Below are 14,181 nucleotides of genomic sequence, written 5' to 3'. Positions count from 1 at the left end.
CACCCAGATTTACGTGTTTAGTAATTTACCTGTTTAATTTGATTTAATTTACTTTAATTTTTTTTTCCAAGAAACGTAAAAAAGAAGAACTGAAAACATCGGTAAACGGCGGATTCTGATTTATCTCGTATAGCTTTTTTTTTTCGAAAGAATATATATATTTTTCCTCTTTCTTTCCTTTTTTCAATGTTCAATCCTTATATAAATAATGGAGACTCAGGGATTATCGTATAAGTGGTTATTGCATTCTTCCTACACACGTTTTCACTGACGTCATAATATACTATAGTATAGATAAACAGTTCGACAAAAGTCACAGTGAAATCATTTTAGTCTCTTATAAGGCATGGAATGCGAGTATATTATCGCTGATTGTGAATAGAAGCTAAAAATGTAATTTTGTTTGCATAATCAAAACGTTCGACCTACTAATTTTTCTCTCTCGCCATTATTACTTCCGATTTGATTGACAAATGTATCGAAATAAAAAAGAAAAAGAAAAAAAAATTATTAAAAAAAAAGAAAAAGAATTTTTTCATTTGATTTTTTTTTATTTCTTTCAATTTCTTTTTCAATTACATTTTTTCATTTTTTTCAATTTTTTAAAATTCCCATTTTCTCCATTTTTTTCTCTTTTCCATTTTTGTAAAACTTAAATTTTGTTATTTCTTTAATTCCTGAAATTTTTTTTTCATGTAATATACAGCAAAAGAGAGAAAAGGTAGCGGACATATATATTTCAATGAAAATGTTTCACGATTATCTGCAATTTTCTGAGACCTTCGGTTAATTTCGAAATTAGGCAAATTCCGAGAGATTTTCGTCGACACGCATCATATAAAATCTTCGATGTTATATTTAGTGTTGAGTCACACGCGATATATTAGCAGTCCAAAATTGCATTCTCTTCCTTTTAATATGCAAATAGTTTTGGTAATTTTCATTGCTTAACCAATTTAAACCCAATGCTCATTAAAAAATAAAAAAAATAAAAAGAAAAACAGTAAAAATAAAAACAAAAGTTTTCAAGGATAGTCGACGTACAAAAGCAATTTTACATTTCCTTAGCAATTTTGACCTTTCTTCGATTACATTTTAATGTGTTAACTAACAGAATTTATGATTGGAGCTCACGCTTTTCTATCATACATGTATATACATACATATATACATATGTATATATCTTTCGAAATAATAATATAAATATCATGTCATGTTAAAGGATTGTAACAGCACTGCTTGATAGAATACGTGCATAGTTATGCACTTTCCTTATTTAGAGTTTAACAAAATTAGATGTGCACGTATATTTCGTAACCTCAATTATTAAGAATCGTGTGCCATTTAACGAATGAGATCTAATGAGTCATTTTTTACGAAATGTATTAATATGATTTTTGTTGTGTTTTAAAAGAGAATCGGTATCGAAACATTTGTTTTTTCATGTTCTAGGGCTTTCCATTCGACGACGACGACGATTTTGGTCGACGTACTGACATACGAGCACATTTGGACGACCTAGCTGCTCGACATCCAGAGTTTGCAGATCATCTTTTAGGACCTCCTTGGGGTGATATACCATTCCGAGGATCTACGCATAATAATCAACGTCGAGGTTCAGGAAACGGAGGTAGCAGTAGTAGTTATCCAAATTATCCAGACGAGGACGCCAGGAGTCAAGCTAGTGGTAGTAGTGCTACTAGCGCCGCGAGTGGTGCAAGTGGCGTTAGTTCGCACGGTGAACCAGAATCTTCATTCTCATCTGGTCGTTCACAATATAAAGAATCGCACAGGGAAGATAGAAGAAATCCTATTCCACAATACGGTTTACGTAATACCGTTGACATTGGTCAACATCATCGCGACAATATGGAGAATTCTGAGAAGGATGCACGTGGACAACGTTCGATGTCAGCGCCACCAGAGAACAGACAACAAACGAACGTTCAGCAAGGTTCGCATGAGCAAGATAAGCCTCAGCCACAGCCGGGACAGCGTTTCGTTTCTAGAGTCGACATAACGCCACAGCACAATCAGCAATCTTCTCCTTCTCAGCAGCAGTCATCGCCACCACCACCTTCACAGCCAACTCAGCAACCACAAAGCAACGTTAGGCATATACCAATATTTGTAGAAGGACGTGATGAGCCAGTAATCTCGAAGAATGCCCATGCGCCTTTCCAAAGACAACAATCGCCACCGCAATTTCAAAATTCATCACATTTCTCCAAATCGTCTCCTTTCAATCTAGGTTTCGGGTCTAGACAATGGCGACCACATTTCCAAGAATCTTTCTATCAGCCACACCCATCTTTCGATCATTCACCGACACGTCGTACTCAGCAATCGCCGAATTATCAACAACCTAAACAACAGCAACAATATAACGAGAGACAACGACACGAGCAACAACCACAAAGACATCATCAATTCGACTCACAACCGCAAGAACATCATCAGTCTCGACAGAGAGCGCATCAGCAACAGGATCCAAATTCATATTCGCAGCAACAGACAGCTGGTCAACAAACGCAACAACAAGAGACATCTAAACCTGTACCAAAACCTGTACCACCTAAAGATCCTCTTGAGAGAGTAGCTTTGGTACAAAAAGAAGTAGATTCTCTTGCTGAACAAGTCAAACAGTATACCGGAAACTCTCGCAAGGACAAGCAATATATTTACTTGGACGAGATGCTAACAAGAGAATTGATCAAATTAGATGACATAGAAACAGAAGGACGAGAAAATGTTCGTCAAGCTCGTAAAAATGCTATCAAAACTATACAGGAGACGATAAGTCTATTGGAATCTAAGGCGTCTTTACCTGGACAAGAACAAGTCCGAGATGACCAATCCCAAACTATGCAAATAGAACAATGTCAAGAGGAGAAGCAGGAAAGTCGTCAATCGAACGAATCGATGGATGTTGAACAAAACAACGAACAGACCACACAAGTCAACGAGCCAATCCCATTACCTCCTGGACCTTCCTCGCCAAAAGCTACTTCTGAAACAACTGAAACTGCTGTTGCAGTAACACAAAATGAACAACAAAATGTATCAATTGAAAATCAGTTGACAAAACAAGAACAGGAGGTTCCAGCTGTTATCAATGAGGAACAACAACAACAAGAACAGCAGAAACAAGAGATCGAAATTGTTGCCGATAAATCATCGAACGATAACACGAATAATATTACTGAAGTGACGATGCAAATTGATTCGTCTAGTCCAATGGAAGTGCAAGAGAAAGTAGAAAGTGTTGTTGAGGAAAAAAAAGATGAGAATCAAAATGTATCGCATGAAATCAAATTGGACAGTGACGAACAAAAGCCAATGGACGATGAAAAACAAATTACAGATAGTCAAGAAAAGGTCGACAAAGGAATGAGTAAATCACTTTTGTCACCGAAAACGATTAAGAAAGCAAAGAAACAAGTTAAACCTATATCAGAAAAACCGATACCTTTACCACCTCCGCAAAGTACAGAAGCGAATGCCAAGTAAAGAAAACGAAAAGAAAGGATGTGGATTGCCATGTTGTTTTTCTTTTTGTAAATCATAATTTGTTTGTCGGCCACTAGATGGCGATAAAGTCGCTCGTGCCCCCTCTCCAACAAATACGATTGTTTCTACTTCTTAGAAACTACGAATCTTGCGACTCTCTGCCATTTTATTGTTTTTCTTCTTTTTTTTTTTTTTTTTTTTTTTCTTTTTTTATAGCTTGAGTTCGATTTAGAGTTGGACTGATGATCGTCGTGAATCCGCCGATAATCGACAGATATACGAATCTGTATAACGTTTTACACGTTGATATATTTTTTCTCTCGTCCATTTTTACTTTTATTGTCCTTCGATGAACAATAATAATAATAATAATAATAATAATAATTTTCCAAGTACATAATCCTTTTTTATGAAATTTTCTTCCGCTGCGATGCACAATGTTTCTCGAAGGACTTGACTTATTTCTATCAGCGTGTGTGTGTGTATATATATATAATTATATATATACACATATGAAGTATCAGAAAAGTATTATTTGATTTGTATTTCTGATATTTTTTTTCTTTTTCTTTTTCTTTTTCTTTTTCTTTTTCTTTTTTAAGAAACGCATATCGCATGCACATGTGCGCATGTGTATAAAGGTTGATACATTAAAATCGGTATACTTGAAATGGTTACACCATCTATTTATATACAATGCATATATTGCAGCGAAATAAAAACAAAAAATTTCTTTGCGTGTCTCAAAATTTGCATTTTTTTTCTTTTTATAAATAATTGTTAACAAACTATTGTGAGTAATTTTTATCACAAATATAGTAGCGTATTTCTTATATTCCATCCAATCGTAACGTGACATTATTTTCTTACCATAAAAACTAATTAATTGATGATGGTGCCTTGTCAAGTATCGTTAATCTTATCGTTAGAAAAAAAAAAACTTAAAGTACTTCAATACTTTCTTTATTTGTATTATTTACCGAGTTAGGTAAAAAATACATATATATATATATACATGCAAATACATATACATATACATATGTGTGGAAATATTCGTCTGAAAGGATCCTCGATCCCAAATTAATGAAAAGGCGGAGAAAAAAAATAAAAACGAAAATGGCGTTTTTTTTTAAATGTTTTAAAAGATTCTCACGAATTTATTGGGAAACAACAAGATAAATAAATAAATAAATTATTCAACGGAGCAAAGTTTATAAGAATACGTATGAAACAAAATAATGATGACGATGATGATGCTAATAAAAATAATAATAATAATAATAATAATAATAATAATAATAACAATAATAATCAAACGAAATCAAAAATATAAACGCCAACGTCAAATAGAGAGATCCGTACGCTTTAGTATTACGGCGCGCACATTGTAAAGTATATAAACTATATTAATTAATGTTATTATTTATAATTTATTGTGTATGCTTGAACTTAGGTGTGTGTGTGTGTGTGTGAGAGAGAGAGAAAGAGGGAGAAAGAGAGAAAGAGAGAGAGAGAGAGAATTTTCAAAAAAATTTTCAAGTCCGACCGTTCCTGTGGCTTGCTTGTGTGTCATCGACCGTAATAGTGTATGAATACGAAACATGTACATACATATATAGGAGGAATGTATGTGTGTGTGTATGTGTGTGTATGTATGTGTGTGTGGGTATGTGTGCGCGTGGACGCGCGCGTATGTCGTTCGTTAAGAAACTATGCATCTTGTCCGTTGTCCGAGGAGAAAAAAAAATAACGAGACTTTCGTTTTTATGTTTAAATGGCAAACAAATTTGTTTACAGGCAAAAAGAAACAAATAATAAATGAACAAATGACGATATAATTAAAAACTCACGAAAGGGACTTTTTATTTATAGCTTAGGAATGACTATGTAATAAAGTTACGTCATGTGGTTTCTTAGTGGCTTCTTTATATATATATTTTTTCCTTGTTTTTATGAATTTGAACAAAATCTTTTGTTACAAACATATGTATTCAACAAAAATGTTCATTGAAAGTCGGACGAGGGATGGTTTGCATTGTTTTTATGGTTCCTTGTACATGGTGATACTCGGTTATTTTTCGTCTCTTTTTCGTTTTATTTTTATTTTATTTTATCTTTTATCTTTTATCGTTTTTTTTTTTGTTTCTTTCTTTCTTTGTCTATACGAGAGTTAAGTTCTCGTAGAGACATTTGTCTTTAGCCAGAGATTTTGTATTTTTTTCTGAGCAAGAGCATGCGAAAGACTGAGAGAAATGTATGCAATGAGAAGAGAGTGTGAGAAAGACAACGATATGAAAGATGTGTGCGTGAGAATGAGTGAGAGAGAAAGAAAGAGAGAGAGAGAGAGAGAAAGAGAGGAAGGTGTGTGCGTGTCAAAAAGAACATTGTATTGAAAAAAAAAATATATGAAAAAAATATCAAAAAAAGGGAATAATAATAATAATAATAATAATAATAATAATAATAATAATAATAATAATAATAATAATAATAATAATAATGATAATAATAATAATACAACATTTTGGTGAATGTGTAATAATTTGACGAGTAAACGAAATTCAGTGAAAATACATAGACTGGTCTTGACTTGTAAACTTTTACAAGAATGTTTTTATTGTTTCTTACAAATTTCTAACGGCGGATCCTGATAATATAATAGAGTAAGTAAAATAGAATAAATTAGTTCCTGATGTTTTTTTTTTAAGACAACAGAATCGTATAAAAATGAAATAAAATAAAAAAAAGAATAAAAAAGAAAAAAAAATTGAAAAAAAAAATAAAAAATGTGTCGAAAAAAAAGAAAAAAATTTGTTTTAAAATATATCAATACAAATGCACGATATATATATATATAAAATACTAACCTTACAACATACATGTTTCTTCAAAATTTCAAACAATGAAATTTAATATGAAGAGAATCAAATGACACTAACTGTTTCGAGGTTTCTATTTTATGTAAGCTAATTTTTTTTAAATTCTAAAAAAATTCTTAAACTTGTAGTTTTACAATGTACAATTTACAACTATTTTTTAAAAACTATGAAATTGCATGGAGGAAGTGATAAAGGGGAGAGAGAGAGAGAGAGAGAGAGAGAGAGAAAGAGAAAGAGAGAACAAAAAATTAATATATATGAGAAGGGAGAAAAAAGAAATGTTAAACGAAATGTCAGTAAAATTGTAAGATAATATCACAATCTCTCGAATATAAAAATAGAAGCAGTTAAATATCAAGTGTGCCAAAAGTTCGGCCGTCAGTTGGATCAACATTTTTTTTCCTAACATAATTTCAAAAATGATATTAGATATATTTTTTTCGTTCTCTCTCTCTCTCTCTCTCTCTCTCTCTCTCTCTGTTTTGTTTATTCATAAATTTATATAAAATTATATAAGGATTTCGAATTTTATAGAAAATTGAATTTGTTGAATGTGTAGATAAATGTTTGTATGTACATGATCGTTTTAATTAATTATGTAATTAATTCTTTTTCTCCTTCTTTTATTTATTTTTTTTTTTTTTTACAAAATACTCTCTGATTTTTTATTGTTAGACGAAATTAAGATTGTTCGATTGCTAGCTTCTTCTTGTATTAACAGTAATATGAAAACGCCAACGACCTGCAAATAACAACATCCGGCACGTGCAAAAGTTTCGTTTACTGCCAAATTCCTTAGAATTGTTTCATTATGGCGCATCCACGTTCAGGGAAGTCCCAGTGAGAGCAAACGTGAAAGAACCATGAAGGAAAATTTTTTTATTGCTCTTTTTTTATACGAAGAAATGAATTCATCTCGAGTATGTATATAGTGTATACATATATATATATATATATACATATGTATATATGTATGTATATATATATGTTGCGCTTGTGTTAAAATGCTTCCTCCAAGCTTTTTGCTACGCTCGTTCATTTCGTTTCACAGAAATATCCAAAGTCCGAAATATCCAGTAGGGAGGTTATATTTACGTCGTACAATTTACGATCAGCCAACGAATTTCGTTCGTTGACAATTTTCTATTTTTTTCTTTTTTTCAATATTTTTATTATTAAATAACGAAATGAAAGACATTTTTCTTTTTTTCGTATTATTCGATTTATAGTCATTAGAAAATTTTTATTTAATATTTTGAGAAAGGTCAATATTTTTTTACCGTATGAGAGAAATATTTAAAATGGCCGCCTATGTTTTAAACATTCGTACCACGTGTTCGTATACTTTATAAAAATGTAAAGGAAATAATATAGACATATTAGTAAAAAAGAAAAAAAAGTTGAATAATACTAATAATTAATTAGTATCCAAATATTAAAAAGCATAAAATCATCTTGAAAGATGTAATGTCTAGAATTAAACTCAAAAAATTTCATAAATATTCAGCGATGTGTTTTTAGAAGATGTAGAAGAATAATTGAATGATTAAAAATAAAATGATTTATATTTTAATTTTGATTAATCATTTTTAATATGTTGAGTTATATACGTATGTGTCTATTTTGGTTATATATGTACACATTTGTATGTTATTTTTATTTCTCATTTCGAGATTTTACCTTCTAATCTAAATTTGATACCATTGAAGGGGATTCTCTAAAAAAAAAACAAAAAGAAAAAAAGATGATTTGATAAAATGGAAAATTGGTATTTAATATATATATATATATATATAACAATTCGACGAATTATTTCTCGAAGCTGATTCGTAACGCCGTCGTACGATTTGAAAGCTTGGCATGGCCAAGCGAAACGACAGATCTAAAAATAGTAAGCAGTGCTTAGACTGTTAGAAGTAAATGTTTTTGCGTCGCGACGCCTGAGCTCGAACGTCGTCTCTTTTCTTTCTTCTTTCTTCTTCTTCTTCTTCCTTTGGGGAATCCCGTGATTCCCAATCAAACACGTCGAATATAGTCGAGTATAGCCGATGATTTCCGAAGTTCTCACAATTTGTGAGAAACTACTTATAGGATTTATCTTTTTGGTACATTTAATTTGGCGGAAATAAACGATGATCGCATATCAGAATTGTGAATGAGATTGATTAAATGCGAAAATGATCATCGCCTAAAAATGTATAACTATATAAAAAAATTACTATAATTATCATTACTTTTAGTTTTTTTTTTTTTTCAAATTAATATTTATTTTATTGAGGATTGGTTTCTAAGAAATAAAAAAAAATATATATACGCTTCTAATATATCTTATTTGACAAAATTTCAATATTATTAAAGCAAGCTATTATTGTGTGTGTGTGTGTGTGTGTGTGTGTGTGTGTACATATATTTTTTTATGTTTAATAATATTTTAAAAAAGAAAGTTCCTTATAATGGTAATAATTATCACTATTTTTATGTAATCATTTTGATGAAATCTTACATAATAGAAATATACATAATATGTACAGTAATCATAAATATTTCAAAAAGCAAACCAAGTATTGTTTTTCATATATTAAAAGTTTGAAATAAGTATAAAAAAATACTTGTTTGCAAAGTAGATCTCTTTTTTTCGTTTTCTTTTTTTTAAAGTACATTTGCAATACTTATATAATATTATATAGTATATTAATACATAGTATTATTGTATGGATCAAAGATATCCAAGTTTGCATTAATTAGTATGAAAATTATTGGAATTGTTAATTATTTATCTCTCTCTTTTTCTTTTTAGTGACTTGTAAAATGTTTACTATAGTAGTAAGTTAATTTATTAGAATAGTTGTGCAATTTTAGTTTACCACATGATTATAATTTTTTTATATGTATAAATTTACTACTACGTTAAATTTTTTGTCTTATGGGATTTTTTCTATGTTAAAGCTTTTTCTATAAATAACCTGCAAAAACTCTATGAATCTACTTATTGAACACTTACTGTTTGCAGTATGTGTAGCATAAAACATACTACATTTAAAAGTGCACTTGTTTCTAAATTATGCAAAATAATAATTGATTATAGAAATCAAAGTATATTTTTCTTTTCCGACCATTTTTAAAAATATTAATGAAAGACTACGTTACATCCAAAGTCACGTCATATGATTTCTTGCTGACCGATAATGTTTAAGCATTTATTATAGTTTAAATTATAATATTGTAATATTAAAGTTATTAAAAATGACGAGCAAGTGATATTAAACGTGCATAGAATATCAAAAGCGTCCCAAATATCAAAGAGACCAATGTTTTGCTTTATGTGATTAATATTTCGTAAAATATTTATTCTGGAATCATCCCGTTGGTAGGCTTAAAAGGCACTTTTTTGTGCTTTTTCATTTCAAAGTCATCGTGGTTATCTTCGAAACATATTGAACAATAAAGATCACCACTGCATCCTTTGCATTTCATCAAATCAACCGTTTGATCGCACATCACACAAGAAGGTTTTTCATCTTCGTCATCGTTTGGAGTTCCAGTCTTTAAAAAAAGAAAATATAATATTTTAAACAATTATAGAGCATATTACATTAAAAATTTCTTTCATGTGTACCTCTACTTCCATTTCTTCAAGTTCATCCAGGTCGTCATATTTTTGTTCGAGAGCTACTTCAGCCATTGCTTTTTCAATGATTTTCTTCGTCACAGCATGTTCGTCTTCGTCATCAAAGTCATTACAACTATGACTTTGACTGGAGTTCTAAAATATCGTATACATTATGATCAATATTTAATATTCAATAAAAAGTAATGATTTAATTATATTTTCTCACAGATTTAGAATTATTAATATCTTGTAGCGCTCGCAGTCGTGCTTCAATTTCTTTATCGGCATTGCTTTTCGAAGATAATTTAAGTCTTTCAAGATATTCTTTTATTAAATCGTCAGTTTTCTCTTGATCCGTTCTGCTATCTACCTGATGAATCTACAAATAATTTTCCAAGTTATATTTTTATTTTATTTAAATATTGAAGTTTGTTCTTGCTGATTATAATCTTACATTTATGGTTTTCTCTTCGGGTTCTTCGTCTTTCAATATTGCCAACCTTCTCTTGATCTCTTCTATGCTAGGAAGTCGTACTTTATTATCTTCTCCTTTCAATTTTCTCAATCGATCTACTATTTCTTGATCGGCAGGCTCCATACCAGTTTTAAATTTATCCCAATGATTCGCGTGAGTGTACATAACGATAGGAGGCTTAGCTGGATTTTCTAAAGAATCCAATCTGAAATAAATAGAAATGTATTATTTTATTCTGACAATCTATTTGTCTTTGTACCAATACTTACTTCCTTACAATGTCAATTGGAGCTAAAGGAGCCTCTGAAGAATCAGAAGATGGAGATTCCATATTGTTACTTAATTTATTTATAGATTTATTCTTGTGGTAACAACGTCCACAGATCTTCTTTACTGTTTTACTTGGTACATTATGTTGATATTTTAGACACTTGCTACAATGCGAGAAACCACAAGTAGGACAAGCATGCTAAAAAGTATTGTAATCATATAAACGCTAACTATATCTATTCGTTATTTTTTATAAAAACTGTTATAAATAGAATTGAAAGTAAATCGTATAGAAAAGATGTTACTATATGAATTACAACATAACCTATAAAGATATAACAAAGATTAAAGAATTTAATTGCTTACTTCCTTTTTAAAGAATGAAAACTTCGTTTGACACGTATTACACGACATTTTCTAATTTGTCATCATTTCAATTATACAAGAATCTACTAGAGAAAGTATAATAATAATTCTTACGAATAGATCTCACTTTGTGGAAGAGTGATATCAATCAAGTGGTTATTACGTCACAAATTGTCAATGTACAATAAATTTTTCATCACTTAACGTTACATTCGAATAATTAAAAATAGTGCAATTTCAAGAAACATTAATAACGATCAAGATGACATTCGATTTATGAATACAATTTATGATTTAACTTACCGATCGTCAACAATATAAATTAACTTAACATAATAATTACTGATAACAACAGATTTCTACATTACCAGTTGTAGGTTACGAGACTTTATTAAATTATACCAGATGGCGATACAAGTAGAAATAACTTTCTTTTTATACATTCATTTCTGTATAATTTGATAATTCAAAGAAACATAAATCGTTTAAATTCAAAAATCGTTCAAATTAGAGTAAACTTGTCTCCGTTGTCTGTATTATAATTATAGTAATGTCACGAGTCAAAGGAGATATAGCTATTAAGAAAAATTCTTATAAAAAAACGAATGGTATTTTAAAAATTCTGTTTATATATCGCTTAAAATACTGTTTTAATTGAGAATATGAAGTCATTCGAAATTTTTATTTACCTACAGGTACAAGTCAGGCACTCGTAAAATTAATGATTTTTGATTTATGGTTTCTTTATAAGGTTAGACACATTTGTCGACTTAGTTATCAAGTATCACGTCCAATATTACGAATTATTTATTTTATGGCAATTGGAGCAGGTAATTAAATAAATTTTTCTTTTTGCTAATATATTATTATATAAAAAATTATATAAACATTATATATATTATATATTATATAATTTATATTTCATATATACCCGTAATAATTATTTGATATTAGATATATATAGTAAAATTTATTTATATACAACTTATTATTTGTTTCTCATTCATGTATGTAGGTATATCATTAATATATTTATTACTTAATGGCAATATTAATTCGGCTATTTGCAAAGAATACAATAAAAACAAAAATTCGAGGAAATCAAATGTTGGAATTCTTGCCATTTCTGATCGTTCAAAAGCCGATACGGTATTATTGAAAGAAGAAATATCAAAGTTAAAAATGAAGACTTTTAATCTCGACATGATGATGCAAAAAATGGTTCATATGAATGGAATTAAGTAACAAATTACAAGAAAAAAAAATTAATATTAATATAATAAGTAATTTTGGGCGTGCAAATTATTTTTATAATTTATTAATATATTTTCTCTTTTTCACAGAATGCAGAATTAAGCAGCATTCATTCACCCTTGAGAAAAACACGTAACCTCACTTTTTTTTTAATATTATTATTTATTATATATATATATATATATATATATATATATATATATATATATAATTATATGTTTAAATATTTTATTGAATATATGTTTGATTAGATTTAGAAATGGCTGATTTTGTATCAGAATCAGTCGGTGGTTCAGTGATATCAACGCCAGATACAGAATCATATTTTGAATCGAAGAGTACTCAGTATTATTTCTTTGGCATTCCAATTTGGCGGCCGAATTATTTCACGCCTCGGAAAGTAATACAGGTGAATAAACAAGATAACATAAATCTAAATATGTAATTTTTTCCTCCGAAGAAATTTTTGATCTTATAATATTTTATAGCCTTGGAGTCAAGCAGGAGAATGTTGGGCCTTTCGTGGTTCCCATGGAAAAATTGTATTAGAGTTGGCTATTTTCGCTACAATCAGTCACGTGACTATGGAACATATACCAGTTAGTATGTCCTTAACGGAGAAAATCGATTCGGCGCCAAGAAAATTTATTGTCTTCGTAAGTTATCTTTTTTCTTATTTAATTCTTCTTCTTTCGTTATTTTGATATTTTGTTGAAAAAAAATTTGTAATATATTAATTTTTAATATGCAATTTTTAATTTTTATTTTTCATTATTTCAGATATTTTGTAATACTGATTTTTAATTTTTTAATTTAATTTTTTATTTATTTTTTCTTTTATAGCAAATTATATCGTACTTTGTAATAATTTATTAATATCAATTTTTTATCATTCAAATATCATATTTTATAATAATTTTGTAAAATCATTTAATATATTTATAAACTTTTTAAATGAATTTTTTATTTATTTGATTACTTTTCCTTATTAACAAATAAAAATTATAATTTTTCTTATGCAGGGTTATTTCAGAAATCAATACATACCAATTGATACATTCGAGTACAATATTCAAGGATCACCAACGCAAACATTTGCTATTAGCGTAAGTCTAATCATAAAGTAAATATACATAGATATATATATGTTATATACACTATTTTTTGTTATTAACATTCGAATTTTGTTTTTATAGAAACGTGAACTATCAAATGTTCCTTTTAAAAATATCATGCTAGAAATATTATCAAATTGGGGTAATGAAAAATACACGTGCATATATCGATTTAGGATACACGGCAAATCTTTTGAATAAAATTACAAAAAACTTAAAACTTAGAAAAAGATAAATAATATAACACTATATTATTATTATTATTATTATTATTATTATTATTATTATTATTATTATTATTATTATAAAAAACAATAAATTAATTTTTCTTAAAAAAAAATTTTCTTTATTATCGTTAATAAAATTTTCATACTTATTGAAAACACAAATTACATTTTGTTTGTTGATACATAACTCGCTCACATATGACGTCATAACACGCTAATAAGCTCATTATATTGTTCTGACGATTTTCAAAAGAAATCTTATGAATTATATTACCAGACATAAAACGTCGTATGCATATACAAGTTGTCCCAAAAAGAGTTACTATTTATTTTGAAAAATGATAGGAATTAAAAAAAAAGAAACAGGTTAAGTTATAACAAAAATATAAGTATTTATTTTTATAAATATATTTTTATATAATATTAATAATAATAATAATAATAATTTATATAATTAATTTATTAATAATTTATA

General features: G+C 28.7%; 3 protein-coding genes across 17 annotated transcripts in view; 2 read left to right on the top strand and 1 right to left on the bottom strand.

The window, feature by feature from the left end:
• Nucleotides 1-6,965, top strand: part of LOC124949044 (BAG domain-containing protein Samui) — a 25,880-nt gene extending 18,915 nt beyond the window's left edge. For 7 of the 10 annotated variants that reach the window (XR_007100942.1, XR_007100946.1, XR_007100944.1 and 4 more), the window contains one exon: nucleotides 1,453-1,588. Coding sequence is in view for 3 of the 10 variants with exons in the window: in XM_047493545.1 (XP_047349501.1) it covers nucleotides 1,453-3,510 (2,058 nt within the window). In the remaining 7 variants the exon portion in view is untranslated. Of the gene's footprint in view, nucleotides 1-1,452 lie in introns of all 10 variants that reach the window. The other 3 variants (XM_047493545.1, XM_047493547.1, XM_047493546.1) reach the window with 1 other exon arrangement.
• Nucleotides 6,966-9,179: 2,214 nt separating this feature from the next.
• On the bottom strand, nucleotides 9,180-11,406 carry LOC124949303 (abscission/NoCut checkpoint regulator). 6 transcript variants are annotated; one of them, XM_047494161.1, is made up of 6 exons: nucleotides 11,111-11,406; nucleotides 10,744-10,943; nucleotides 10,454-10,679; nucleotides 10,226-10,378; nucleotides 10,006-10,152; nucleotides 9,180-9,932 (listed from the first exon to the last, which is right to left on the bottom strand). In XM_047494161.1, exons 1-6 carry the CDS (start codon nucleotides 11,156-11,158, stop codon nucleotides 9,735-9,737), a joined length of 972 nt encoding a protein of 323 aa, XP_047350117.1. In that variant the 5' UTR covers nucleotides 11,159-11,406; the 3' UTR covers nucleotides 9,180-9,734. The 6 variants fall into 6 exon arrangements, with proteins under 6 accessions (XP_047350117.1, XP_047350118.1, XP_047350120.1 ...); XM_047494162.1 differs by having other exon boundaries at nucleotides 10,744-10,908; nucleotides 11,111-11,404; XM_047494164.1 differs by having other exon boundaries at nucleotides 11,225-11,404.
• A 109-nt stretch (nucleotides 11,407-11,515) lies between these two features.
• On the top strand, nucleotides 11,516-13,785 carry LOC124949422 (klaroid protein-like). The gene is made up of 9 exons (XM_047494423.1): nucleotides 11,516-11,527; nucleotides 11,622-11,643; nucleotides 11,779-11,940; nucleotides 12,126-12,331; nucleotides 12,454-12,496; nucleotides 12,616-12,773; nucleotides 12,853-13,020; nucleotides 13,387-13,470; nucleotides 13,561-13,785. The coding sequence occupies exons 1-9, from the start codon at nucleotides 11,516-11,518 to the stop codon at nucleotides 13,678-13,680; spliced, it is 975 nt and encodes a 324-aa protein (XP_047350379.1). The 3' UTR covers nucleotides 13,681-13,785.
• The last annotated feature ends 396 nt before the right edge of the window (nucleotides 13,786-14,181 follow it).

The sequence above is a fragment of the Vespa velutina genome, chromosome 5, assembly GCF_912470025.1.
Source record: "Vespa velutina chromosome 5, iVesVel2.1, whole genome shotgun sequence".
NCBI classification, from domain to species: Eukaryota; Metazoa; Arthropoda; class Insecta; order Hymenoptera; family Vespidae; genus Vespa; species Vespa velutina.
This window is presented reverse-complemented; position numbering and strand designations above follow the sequence as displayed.

Coding starts and splice junctions, on each gene's coding strand:
- LOC124949422 (XM_047494423.1), top strand. Junction 12,774..12,852: donor CGCCTCGGAAAGTAATACAG/GTGAATAAACAA, acceptor AATATTTTATAG/CCTTGGAGTCAAGCAGGAGA. Junction 13,471..13,560: donor CGCAAACATTTGCTATTAGC/GTAAGTCTAATC, acceptor TTGTTTTTATAG/AAACGTGAACTATCAAATGT.
- LOC124949303 (XM_047494161.1), bottom strand. CDS start 11,158: ATGTCGTGTAATACGTGTCAAACGAAGTTTTCATTCTTTAAAAAGGAA. Junction 10,944..11,110: donor TTTCATTCTTTAAAAAGGAA/GTAAGCAATTAA, acceptor AATACTTTTTAG/CATGCTTGTCCTACTTGTGG. Junction 10,153..10,225: donor ATATTAATAATTCTAAATCT/GTGAGAAAATAT, acceptor ACGATATTTTAG/AACTCCAGTCAAAGTCATAG.